Source organism: Triturus cristatus, chromosome 1_2 (genome assembly GCF_964204655.1).
Source record: "Triturus cristatus chromosome 1_2, aTriCri1.1, whole genome shotgun sequence".
Lineage (NCBI taxonomy): Eukaryota > Metazoa > Chordata > Amphibia > Caudata > Salamandridae > Triturus > Triturus cristatus.
In genome coordinates this window covers 770,311,667-770,324,099 of record NC_140580.1, presented here as the reverse complement: position 1 = coordinate 770,324,099, position 12,433 = coordinate 770,311,667, and the positions used below count along the sequence as shown (strand labels likewise).

At 46.6% G+C, this 12,433-nt stretch overlaps 1 protein-coding gene across 2 annotated transcripts in view; it reads right to left on the bottom strand.

Moving 5' to 3' along the window:
* Window positions 1-12,433, bottom strand: part of ARHGAP22 (Rho GTPase activating protein 22) — a 399,917-nt gene that overhangs the window by 52,371 nt on the left and 335,113 nt on the right. For both annotated transcript variants that reach the window (XM_085608768.1, XM_085608769.1), the window contains one exon: window positions 9,370-9,443. In XM_085608768.1, the coding sequence (XP_085464894.1) occupies window positions 9,370-9,443 (74 nt within the window). The remainder of the gene's footprint in view (window positions 1-9,369; window positions 9,444-12,433) is intronic.

Genomic DNA, 12,433 nt, shown 5'->3' with positions numbered 1-12,433 from the left:
TCCTCCTACCCTGTTTGCTCTTTTCTTACAGGGAAGTGCCACAGAAGGGAGTGGGCTTCAGCCCCTTCGAGCTTCTGTATGGGCACCCTGTACGCGGACCTCTTAACCTGGTGAGAGACGGATGGGAAAGAACTCCCAGGAAGCTCCCCCAGGATGTGGTGAGCTACATGCTGGCCTTCCGGAGCCAAATGGCTAAGTTGTGGAAGCAAGCTTCTGACAACTTGGAAGCCAGCCAAGCAGTAATGAAGGCGTGGTATGACCACAACGCTCACCCGGTGGAGTTGGAGCCTGGCCAGAAGGTGTGGGTGATCGAACCAGGAGAGCTTAGTGCCCTCCAGGATCGCTGGTCAGGACCCTTTGAGGTGTTGGAGAAGAAGGGTAAGGCTACCTACTTGGTGGACCTGAAGACCCCTCGTCAGCCCCTGCGGGTGCTGCATGCCAACCGCCTCAAACCCCACCACGAGAGGCCCGAAGTCATCTTGATGATGGTGACTGACGGAGGAGAGGACGTGGAAAGCGAGCCTCTCCCTGATCTGTTTGCGTCTCAGGAAAAGGATGGGTCGGTGGAGGGAGTGATTCTCTCCCCATCTCTAACTCCTGAACAGCAGGAGGACTGTCGCCAGGTCCTGGGGCAGTACTCTTCGTTGTTCTCCCTTGTTCCGGGTAGGACTCACCTGTGCGTCCATGACGTGGACACAGGAGACAGCCCACCTGTGAAGTCCAAGATCTACCGGATGTCTGACAAGGTGAAGGCCAGCATTCATAGTGAAGTCACTAAGATGCTGGAGCTAGGAGTGGTTGAACCTTCTAGCAGCCCCTGGTCCAGTCCGGTGGTGCTAGTACCAAAAGCTGCACCACCGGGTGCCCAACCAGAACTGAGGTTCTGTGTGGACTACCGGGGACTGAATTCAGTGACAAAAACTGATGCTCATCCGATCCCTAGGGCGGATGAATTGATTGACCGGCTGGGAGCTGCCCAATATCTAAGTACCTTTGACCTTACTTCGGGGTACTGGCAGATCTCTTTGACTGATGGAGCAAGGGAAAGGTCAGCCTTCTCCACGCCCAATGGCCACTACCAGTTCTGTGTGATGCCCTTTGGGCTCAAGAACGCACCTGCCACGTTTCAGCGCCTGGTAAACCAGATCCTCACCGGAATGGAGAGTTTCTCTGCTGCTTATCTGGATGACATAGCCGTCTTCAGTAACAGCTGGGAGGATCACTTGCGTCACCTGCAAGCTGTTCTCCAGGCCCTGAGACAAGCTGGATTGACGATCAAGGCCAGCAAGTGCCAGATCGGGCAGGGGTCGGTAGTGTACCTTGGACACTTGGTGGGTAGGGGAACGGTGCAGCCCCTCCAGGCGAAGATCGAGGCCATCATGGCCTGGGAACCCCCCAAGACACAGACTGAGGTCCGAGCATTTTTGGGCCTCACGGGATACTATCGCCGCTTCGTGAAGGGGTACGGTACCATCGTAGCCCCTCTCACGGAGCTCACGTCCAAGAAACAACCTCGACGGGTAGTCTGGACGGAGGCTTGTCAGCAAGCCTTTGAGAAATTGAAGAAAGCCATGTGCGAGGCCCCGGTCTTAAGGGCCCCAGACTTTTCCAAGAAGTTCATTGTCCAGACAGATGCATCAGAACATGGCATTGGGGCAGTGTTATCGCAACTCAACGAAGAGGGTCTGGATCAACCCGTGGTCTTCCTATCCAGGAGACTACTTCCCAGGGAACAGAAGTGGAGTGCAATAGAGCGTGAAGCCTTTGCAGTGGTATGGGCTCTGAAGAAGTTGCGGCCATACCTGTTTGGCTCGCACTTCCTGGTTCAGACCGACCACAGACCCCTTCGTTGGCTGATGCAAATGAAGGGGGAGAATCCCAAGTTGTTGAGGTGGTCTATTTCCCTACAGGGGATGGACTTTCAGGTGGAACATCGGCCTGGAGTGGACCACGCCAATGCAGACGGTCTCTCAAGGTATTTCCGCCTTAGTGATGAGAACTCCCAAGGGGTTGGGGAGCTCTCCCCACTTTCAGCTGGGGGGGACGCGTGTTAGACCTGTCAGCCCTTTGGGTGGTCCCTCCTCATCATTATTTATTTTGTCCCACTTTTGCCTCAAACCCTGTTTGAATTTTTCCTTTTTGGGAACCACCAGACTTTTTAGTGTTGCTACAGATTCAGGGAGCCATTTTAGCTACCCCTGAAATTTCTGTCTGAGGGCCTGAAGCACAAAATGGTGGCCTCCTATGACATCACCAGCATCCACTGGAACCTACCAGCACCTTCCAGAACCTTCCAGGAGATTCCAGAACTGTGTGACAGTTGGAAACCGTTTGGAATGTTGGGAGGATAAGAGAAGCAGTTGGCAGTTGGAGCTGGCAGTTGGCACCTGACTGGTGAAGAGAGAGGAGCACAAGAGTGAAGGAGGAAGGAGTGAAGCAGCAGGGGTGGAAACTTGTGCCTGGAGTGGGGTCCATAAACCCACCCTTGATACTTGTCCCAGCTGATGGATCCCAGCCTATAGCCCTGTGTGGGAAGAAGAAAGAAGAAAACCATCCTAAGGACCTGGACAGCAGGAACAGGCCTTAGAACCAAGAAGATAACAAGATTCTGACCTGAGAGTTGGTTTCCCTGGAGCCTGGCGTCGAGTAGCCGAAGACCTGGAGCCCGAGGTGGAGAAGCGGCGCTGACTGAGGTAGCAGACGTCGTACCCGGAGCCGCCTGAGGTCATAAGAGGGCGCCGGCGGAGGTCGAGTGGAATACCAAGGGTCGAGAAGGAGGTGAACCGAGGTCGAGCGAGCGGCGTCATCGGAAGGGTGAAGTCTGCCCTCCGGAGTCGTCGGAGACCGAGGTAGAGGAGCACCGGAGGTCGGGAGTGAGGATCGCACTCCGGAGTCGCCCGGAGCCTGTGAGGAGGAGCACCGGAGGTCGGGGGTGAGGATCGCACCCCGGAGTCGCCGGAAGTCGACAGCGAGGCCAGGCCGGCCGACGTCATCGGAGCCGAGAGCGCCGTCGGACCGGAGCCGCCCGAAGTCGACATCGTGTGAAGAGACTGCCCGACGCCGTCGAATCGGAGGTCGAGTTCGAACCGAGGCCACCGACATCGGACCGGAACCGCCTACCGGCGTCGTCAAAGAACTGACACTGTGCCGAGGCCGCCGAGACCGAACCGGAACCGCCTCACGGCGTCGACACGACTCCAGCGGCGTCGGAACATCAGAAAAGGGCAGTAAGTGGAGTAGAGGGCGCCTAAGGCCCTGTGGAGACCTGAGAGACTACTCTAAGGGGCTAGGGAGGAGCTGAAACCCACCTGACTGTGCCTGGGGTGAACTGGGACTAACCTAGAGAGGTTCTGTGGAGAGGGAAGCCAGGGCATTGGAATTTCCCCCCCTTTTTGATCTACCTCAGTTTAGGCCTCAGCCTTTGCCTCAGCCAGGGAGTAGTACCCCTCAAGCCTTTCACACCCTACAAGCTGTGCCTGGGCCAATTCAGCCCTTCAGTAGTGAAGTGTCATCTGATTCACAAAGTGTACTGTATACTTCTAATTATTTATTGGGGTTACTGTATTTATTAAGTTCTCATCTATTTATTGCTGCACTGAATTTCTAGGTCCACAGGACTTGTTGGTGAACAGTATTTATTGGGACAGTATTTATTGATACAGTATTTATTACCTCAAAGTATTTAATTGACTGTATATATTGCACTTGTATTTATGCCCCGTTATTTATAATCATCCCTATTTATTTCAGCAAACAGCAAATATTTATTTGACCTGCTATATTTAAAAATGTATATATTGTGATTGTTATTTATTTTCCCAATCAGCAACTAAGAGAAGAAAGATAAAGAGAACATATTTTCATAATTTTTACGGTGTAGAGTCGTTTTTGGAACGGATGCACGCATGGTTATTGTATGGGTAGATTGTATGCTTAGCACTGCGCCTGTTTCCTGACCACTCGAGCCAAGCTACCCCGTTGTGTCGGGAAGGTCCACCACCACCCTGCGGAGTGGGAGTGGGCTGTTTCCAACAGTATGTATTTCAGCATCTCTGCTGCATCGAATATAGCCATGGCTGGAATTCTCTTCTACAGACCCCCTAGTTCCCTGCCTCAACAATGTACAGATTTTTATAATATTGCTGCTGACCTGTAGCTTAAACATCCACATTTTACAATCCTTGGTGATTTTAAGCAGGCCAGCTCCTAGAAACCCTGGGAGGCCTCAATTTAACCCAGCGGGTCAGCAGCCTTACCCATCGGGCCGGCCATATGCTAGATTTACTGTTCGCTAACTACCCTAATCGGACTACAGCATCGCCTCTACCTCTTACGTGGTCAGACCATTTCTTAATCCCGTTTAGTTTGGCTACTCCCTCTCAATCAACTAATTCCTCTATGGCCTGGGATTATAGTAGGAAATGGTTTAAAATCACTTGTAATACTATGGCCCCTGCCCTCTCTCGCACCCATTTGCAGTTGATGGGGAATTTGGAACTAGATGTGTCTAACTTTAATAGTTGGCTCTCCTCAGCCCTTGATACTGTTGCCCCCTTGCAATCTATCGTCTCCTCTAGACAAAAACCATCTGCCCCCTGGTTTACCCCCGCTCTGCGCGCTGAAAAAAGCCGATGTAAAAAAATCGAGTGTAACTGGAGATTATCCTAAAATATGGAGGCTAAATCAATTTGTAGACCTGCTATTAAGAATTTTCACAAACTTAAGCGCTCAGTTACTCATCTAAAACCCTTTTTAAAATAGTGAAAGATTTTAGTAACCCGTCCGCTTCATCTAGCATGATTCCCCCTACTCAGGAACTCTGTAATGGACTATCGGATTTCTTTCATGACAAAAATTTAGACATTTACTCTACGTTTGGCCCTACCCTTGATAGCCCGGTACAAAACACTGTGGTAACTAATAGTGACACATTCGAGTCCTTTCACCCGATCCCCATTGATATAGCACTCCAAAAACTGTTAGCCTGTAAATCAGGCTCTCCAAAGGACCCCTGCCCGGCATTACTATTTAGCTCTCTAGCCCCCCTCATTATTTCTCCTTTGAATTTGATTTAGAACACCTCCCTGCGAACTGGGGTTTTCCCTTCGACCTGGAAACAGGCTATGTTAATACCGATTCTAACGGACGCTGATTCTTCTGTTTTTAAAAACTACCGCCTTATTTCTCTTCTACCAAAACCAGCCAAAGTCCTGGAAAAAGTAGTTCAGGAGCAATTGTCGAGCTATCCCGAGTCCTGCCATCTCTTACATGACTCGCAGTCCGGGTTTAGATCCGGATATAGCACGGAGACTGTGCTGCTGGAGGTTTCTGAGACCATTCGCGAATGCATGGACGCAGGCGAAGCAGCGATGCTGGTGCTCCTCGACCTGTCCGCGGCATTCAATATGGTCTCTCATGCTATTTTGCTTGACAGACTTTACAGCCTCGGGATTCAGGGTACCCCTCTGTCCTGATCAGATCCTTCCTAAATGGCCGCACTCAACAGGTCTCCCTTCAGCCATTTATTTCCGAGGAGAAAGCACTGAGTTGTGTAGTCCCTCAGGGCTCCGCGCTGAGCCCGCTATTTTTTAATGTATATCTCTCCCCCTGGCCTCAGTGGTAGAATCTTGTGGTGTCAGAGTGATTTACTATGCTGACGACACACAATTGGTGTTTTCATTTAAGGATCACTCTGAAGCAGCCTTCTCTAATTTCAGATGCTGTTTGTGTAACATCTCCACGTGGATGTCATTAAACACGCTTAGGCTCAACTCTGATAAAACCGAGGTGCTGTTTTTTAATAAATAAAAAAAAACTTCTGCCACTATTATGGTGGCCATCGGAGTTGAATCCCCCTCCGGAATCTGTGGACTCAGCCAGGAATCTTGGATTCCGGTTTAACAACGAGTTATCCTGTAAATCTCAAATTAACCAGGTTTCCTCTGCATGTTTCGGTAAATTACACATGATTTGCAAAATTATCCCTTTTCTCCCTCAGGAATCTCGTGGGACCATCATTCATGCCCTGATTACCTCACATCTGGACTATGCAAATAGTCTGCACGCTGGGGCTCCTGCTTACCTGATTAAACGCTTGCAGATTGTTCAGAACGCAGCGGCCAAGCTGATCTAAAACATCCCATATCGCCATTCGATCTCTCCACACCTGAAGAAGCTCCATTGGCTTCCAGTGATTAGACACATTCAGTTTAAGTCACTGGTTTTGGCTTTTAGAGCAATGCAGGGTCAGGGCCCAGTCTACCTTAGAGCTCGACTTAAGCATTCTCAGTCTAACTGCTCACTCAGATCGAATCATCTCCGCCTCTTGGTGACTCCACATTTTCGCCGCTCCAGAATGGGTGGCAGAGGTTTCGCAGTGATTACTGCCAAAACCTGGAATAGCTTGCCACTGTCCTTCCGTATGGCTGAATCTGAATCCATTTTCCGACGCGACTTAAAGACCTGGCTGTTTTCCAACTCTTAGCACTCTATTGGTACCCACATCTGCCACCTGCCTTAGTGCCGGGACACCCCCGTTGGAGGTAGCTGTGCGCCTTATAAGTTTCAAAAATAAATAAATCAACTTACAGGACATCATTCAGATGAGTTTCTTCCTGGTATGGGACTGAAACATGCTTTGGTCTCAGTGTTGGACAACCCTCTGGATTTTCCTGGATGTTGGGCACCCTGCCAGCTTTATATTTCTTGACTTTACCAATTCCACCGACACGGCCGATCATGTGGTCCTAAATAACTAGTCGTTGGTGGTCAGCCTGCAGAATGTGGCTCCTTCTGTTTCACATCCATATTGTTCAGCCTATCTCCAGGTCTCCCTCATTCTTTTCTAAAGTAATGCCTGTCATTTGGGAAGTTTCACTGGGGTCCTCCTTGTCCTTCATTCTTTTCAACTATATAGCCAACATCTGGCTGGTATATTAAGATTTTTTGTGGTGGATATTGTTGTATGTAGTGACCTCCATTGGTTGAGCATCCCAGAACGCGTTAAATTCAAGGCACTCTGCTATATGTTCAAGGCTAAGCAGTGTAGCGCCCCAGTATATGTTCAGGGGCTGGTAAAACCCTATAGACCCCTGCGCTCATTAAGGTCATCGGACATTGGCAATTTCACAGTACCAAGATGGAAGCTGGCAAAAATGGGAGGCCGCTCCTTTTCCACTCTTGGTCCTAAATACTGGAACTCCCTCCCATTGGCATTAAAATCTGAGACCAACTTACTCCGCTTCCGTAAGGCTTTGAAGACCCTGCTCTTTACTAAGCGTGACCAATAGTCGGCAGAGGCCTTAAGTCTAGGTGACATTCTCTTTTCTTCTACAGTCTTTCCCTGGCGCCGGGAAACCCATTGTGGGTAGCTGTGCGCGGTACAAGCTTAAATAAATAAATAAATATGTTGATGATACCCAGATAATCGTGCACTTTGATAGGACTTCGTCAGAGATTCCTCCTGTTCTGCCCTGTCAGTCTGTTCTGAACATCTGCTCTCAGGACTACACGAGTAAGAACCTGCTGATGCTCTAAACCAGGAAGATCGAAGGCCTGACCTTTGGTCAAGACAGTCTGTGGAACTTGTGAAAAGATCACACTTGAGCTCAATCTTTCCCAATGCTCAAAGTTAAAAGCCTTGGATTTCATATTGAGAAACAGCTGAATTTGGATGAACAGGTGAACTCAGTGGTCCTCTCACCTTTCCATCAGATTATGCTTCTGAGAAAGATCCTTCCTTTTGTGTAGCAACATTTGCAAGCTCAAGCTGTGGGAGCAGGATGGCTCCCCAGAATAGTTTATTCGAATGACTAACTAGTGCTCCTCTCTAGCATGATCCAGAAACTGCAGGCTGTGCAGAATAAGGAGGTTAGGCCTGTTTGTAACTTGTGGAAATGTAATCATGTATCTGACGCCTTCTGCAGACTCTCAGTGTTACATCAAATAGAATTTATTGCTCGATGCCTCACTCATCAAGCCTCTCTCTCTGTTATGAGCAGAGCTTTGTTCACTCAAGATTCCACCGTCATGTTCCTTCTCACCCTATGTTATCGAGAGCACTACCTGTCTTTGCTGTTCTGGCCTTTCAGTGCACACGCCTTGGTGAAGGGCCCTTTCAGTACTAACATAGCACCTTAATTTTCTAATTGCCCTTCAGCAAATTGCCAATCACAGAGCCTTGTTTAGAACCCTTAAAGCTAATTTCTCTTGTTAGACATTTTCTGCTGTAATTTTATTTTAGTCCTAATGCCAAGATGCCTTCTGGTATATGCAGAGCTATCACACTTGCGCATTAACAACCCCATTAGACCCATTTACTCTAAGTACTCATCAACACCACAACCAGGTGTTCAAACAGAACATAATTAAGTCATCACCTCCACCGCATAACTATAACTATCACCCTCAAGATGTTCTGCAGTTAGAACAACTAAATGCCTACAAGCACAATAACCACAACCAAGTCCATGTCAACAAGGCTGCCATGTGTCCACATGAACCAGCAACAGCTAACCAACAACTCCACTGCACAAATGCCCCATTATCAAGTGCACATACACATCACGACATACATCACAATGTGCCCACACGTGCTAACTCCATGTACATCACCAAAAGACAATGCCACCATACCAAAATACACATACACAACAGCACAAAGTTCCCAGAAGCAACATTAATAATGTTCACTTACATGCGACTCCATAAATTTTCAGGTGCTATAGTATAATCATTGAAATAGCGTTTATTGCATTACCTCCTTTGCTCAGATGCACCCAATTCCATTTTGTAACACATCATCCTTGTCTCTATTCTGCTATTTCTTTAAACTAAATATATTAAAAACAGAATTTTCCTTATTTTGATATACGGACTTCAAAAAAGTCTACTTTTTCCTTACAAAATTAGCCTTAACTGTATTCCATTCAAACCTGGTAGACTCAAATGCTAAATGGTGCTTATGTGTATACAGTTCTGAAGAGTGTAGAAAACTTTAGATGTTTAATGTTAAAATATAAATAAAAAAACACAATTAAATCAAAAAAGTCCAAAACAAAATCAGCTTGGTGGCTAGATTGGTTTCACAAATTTATTTTTATAATATTCTTTTTAACGGAATTCCCATGCCCCTCTTGCCCTCCACTCCCCCTCCCCAAAAGACTCATTTGCCCTCCCACTAAAATGATAGCCTACAAGACATGTTTTCCACCTTGCTAGGGCAGAACCTCCTTGATCCTGCTCACAAGTTGGTGTGAATGTTCACCCAGCAGTGATATTCCTATGTCCTGCTTCAAAATGAAATGTTTAGGAAAGCAATGGGTGAACGGCAGAACACAGTGACCGCGTCAGTGGCCTCTCACCACCTACTTGCAGATGTACTTCAGCAGATTGTAGTTGGCTTGTGGGAGATTGACCACTTGTCTGCCCAGCTCCTGGGTGCCCTGCAAACAGAGAAGGAGAAGATGAGAGTCGATAAAGGTCCATCTCTGGGTGTGCGGCACAAATGTGGTCTCATAGTGGCTGCACTATGAGAGAGGGTATCAGCTTGGTTTTATGGTGACTGCATGATACCTAAAGAGCAAGGCTGAGCATCCTGGAGGACATCTGAACATTCCATTTATAGACGGGTGGGGAGACTGGAGAGTGCATGAGCAATTGTTCCAAAGTACATCCCCGCTTATTGTGATAGCAGTACCCAAGCGAGCCATGTCTTTTGTGGCATAAGTACCCACTCTTAAGAAATCTCTTGTGAAATCTGTACTCAACCCTCCACCGATGCCTTTTGTGACATAAAAACCTACTTTTATTTCTTCTCTCCTGACAGCAGTAGACACTTTGCATGAGTCTCCTCTCATCTTGTAAAATCAGTAGCCAACCTTCCCTGATCTGGTTATATCAGTGTCCGCTTTTCCCATCCACTCTTTCCCTGTTCCTTGTGACATCAATACCAGCTCATTCCTTGGCCCTAGTGACATTGGTACCATCTCTTCCCTGGCCCTTAATGGCATCAGTAACAACGCTTCACTTGTCCCTTGTAGAAACAGTACCCACACTTCATGTGGTAGCATGCTGCCCTAAGCTTGTGTTCAACGTGGTGAGTGAAATGTGATATGAGAGGTATGAAAATGTAAGGGTTTGAGTTGGACGCAGTTGGAAGGGATTGTAGAAGTGGTAGACTGTTCACTCAATGACTCCTACTGTGAAATCATTTCTTATAAAAAAATTGTTCCAACCTACTCAACAGTGGCAATGACTGGAGCTATTGGGAGCTATCGCACTTGCAGAAAGCAAATCCTGGGACCCGTGGAGGAGGTGTGAGGAGATCAGAGAGCATCCTGCAACACTGAATTGGCGGTTTGGAGCTGGTGGATGAAATCAGGCTATTTTTTCTTTGGAAAACCAAAGGATTTGGCCAATATCTACCACTTGCACATAGCAGCTGAAATTACCACACTTTGCACTACGCCTGGCGCAGCACTCCTTGTACTTCGTCACCACATTTTGTTCATGTGGCTGCCATTTTAGTTTGGACTGCAATATTGTTATCTTACCGTCATCACGTTCAATGTCCACCTCGACAGCAGGCATCTTTAATTGCCTGTCCATGTGCGGATTCCGATTACTGGCAATCACAGCTCTTTCCTGATACTAATATGAAGAATCAGAGAATGCTGTGCCACTTGGTTTAATTGTCGCAATAGATTTGAATCAGCGGGTAGGCGACTCTGTGCCACTTGGTTTAAGCGCTGCAAAGGATTTAGTGCATGGCATTTTTAAGGTGCTTCAAAGTGTTAATTTATACAATGCCTTGTGGTGTAAAACTGTCATGTCTATATGGATAATCCATTACAGAGGCATTATTCTAGAGAATTTTATGGTGCATGCAATTTTGTGTAGTCTGCCACAATCCTGCTTTTTGTGTTATGCATCACAAAAAATGTAATTTATTATTGCATACTTTGTTATCATTTTGAGGATTCCCAAGTCTGAAGTCTCTTGGGGAATCGTTTCAATTTCAAACTTTTCCAAATGACATTAAGCATAACCCTTTGAGCGAAGGTGTTCTGTACCTAACATTGATATGTTCAGCATTATTCCACCTACTTCATTTATGCAAACTCTAGGGGAACCGCTAATGGACTGGGATATTTGGTCCATGTGTTGTAGGGTATGTGGAGGTGCTGAAAGAGAATGATTGTAGAACCAAAAGAAAACTTTATTTTCTTAAAGTAGTTTTAGATTTGAGCTTATAGTGGCCTATTCATAAATAATGAATATTCATAAATGTAATCCTGCATATATTTGCTACTTCACTTAGGTGAAACTCTACAGTTTATGCTATTCCCCATGTTTATAGTGATGATTTATACATACGTTTAGATTTACATGTTTCAACAGCTGCTAATCAGGACGATGGACCGTTCTACAAAAGGATTTACAAGTGTAAAGGCACTACTAGTAGTTTTGAAAATGCAGATGGAGATCTCTGCCACCATGGAGGAGATCTACCTCTGAGAAAGTATAGGGGAAATTATTAAAGTTTATTATTTAACTTTAGAAGTGTAGTTTGTGAAGAGCCATGATCTTACTCTTTTGTGGCTGTGTGTTTGAAATATCATGTCCCACCCTAAACCACTCCTTCCATTTTCATAAACCTTTCTGATTAAGAAGTTAGCATTTCCCATTTTCCAGCCACTCCCTCTTGTTCCTCCTACATATACAACTAAAACGTATACCAACAGGGGCTAAGACTTCAGAAACTGTTGTGAGATCCCTGCACAGATAGCACAGAAGAGGCAGAGAGGGGGTCTCCGCATACAGGTACGTGAATAGCATTTTGAAGTACACAAGTAGTACTACTCTATGTACTACAAACAGGGTTAAACTAGGAACCCAAAGCAGCCTTGTCAAATTTTGTCAGGCGACCCCCGTACGGTGCATAGTGAGTGCAGTGAGTGAGCCTACCACTATAAATGGGGGCTTCGCCCCCCCAAGAAAATTTGGGCATAAATGTCACATTCTGCAACACAATTTTTATTATATATTTAATTGTATTAACTTTTAACCATAGAAAATGAGGACCTTAGATTGCACCAGGATTCAACAGTCTTTGTTGGGGCTCTTCAAAGATTCTCTCACTATCACCCTCCAACAGTGCCCCTCATCGCTCCATAACCCCTCTGTCACATGTATTTCATTTGTTTTATAGAAGGTCTCAGACCAGTGTAGGGTGTTGGAGCACCTTACATCACACACACAAACACACACACAGACAGAGACAATGAATCATATGTATGTAAATCAGTGTATATAAAATGTTACATAAGACAAAGTGGACTACAAGGTGTGGGATTCACATTTCACCATACTGGTAGGGATGTTTTAAGAGTGTATGGTCTGGAGCAGCACAAGCTCAGGATTCAGAACGTAA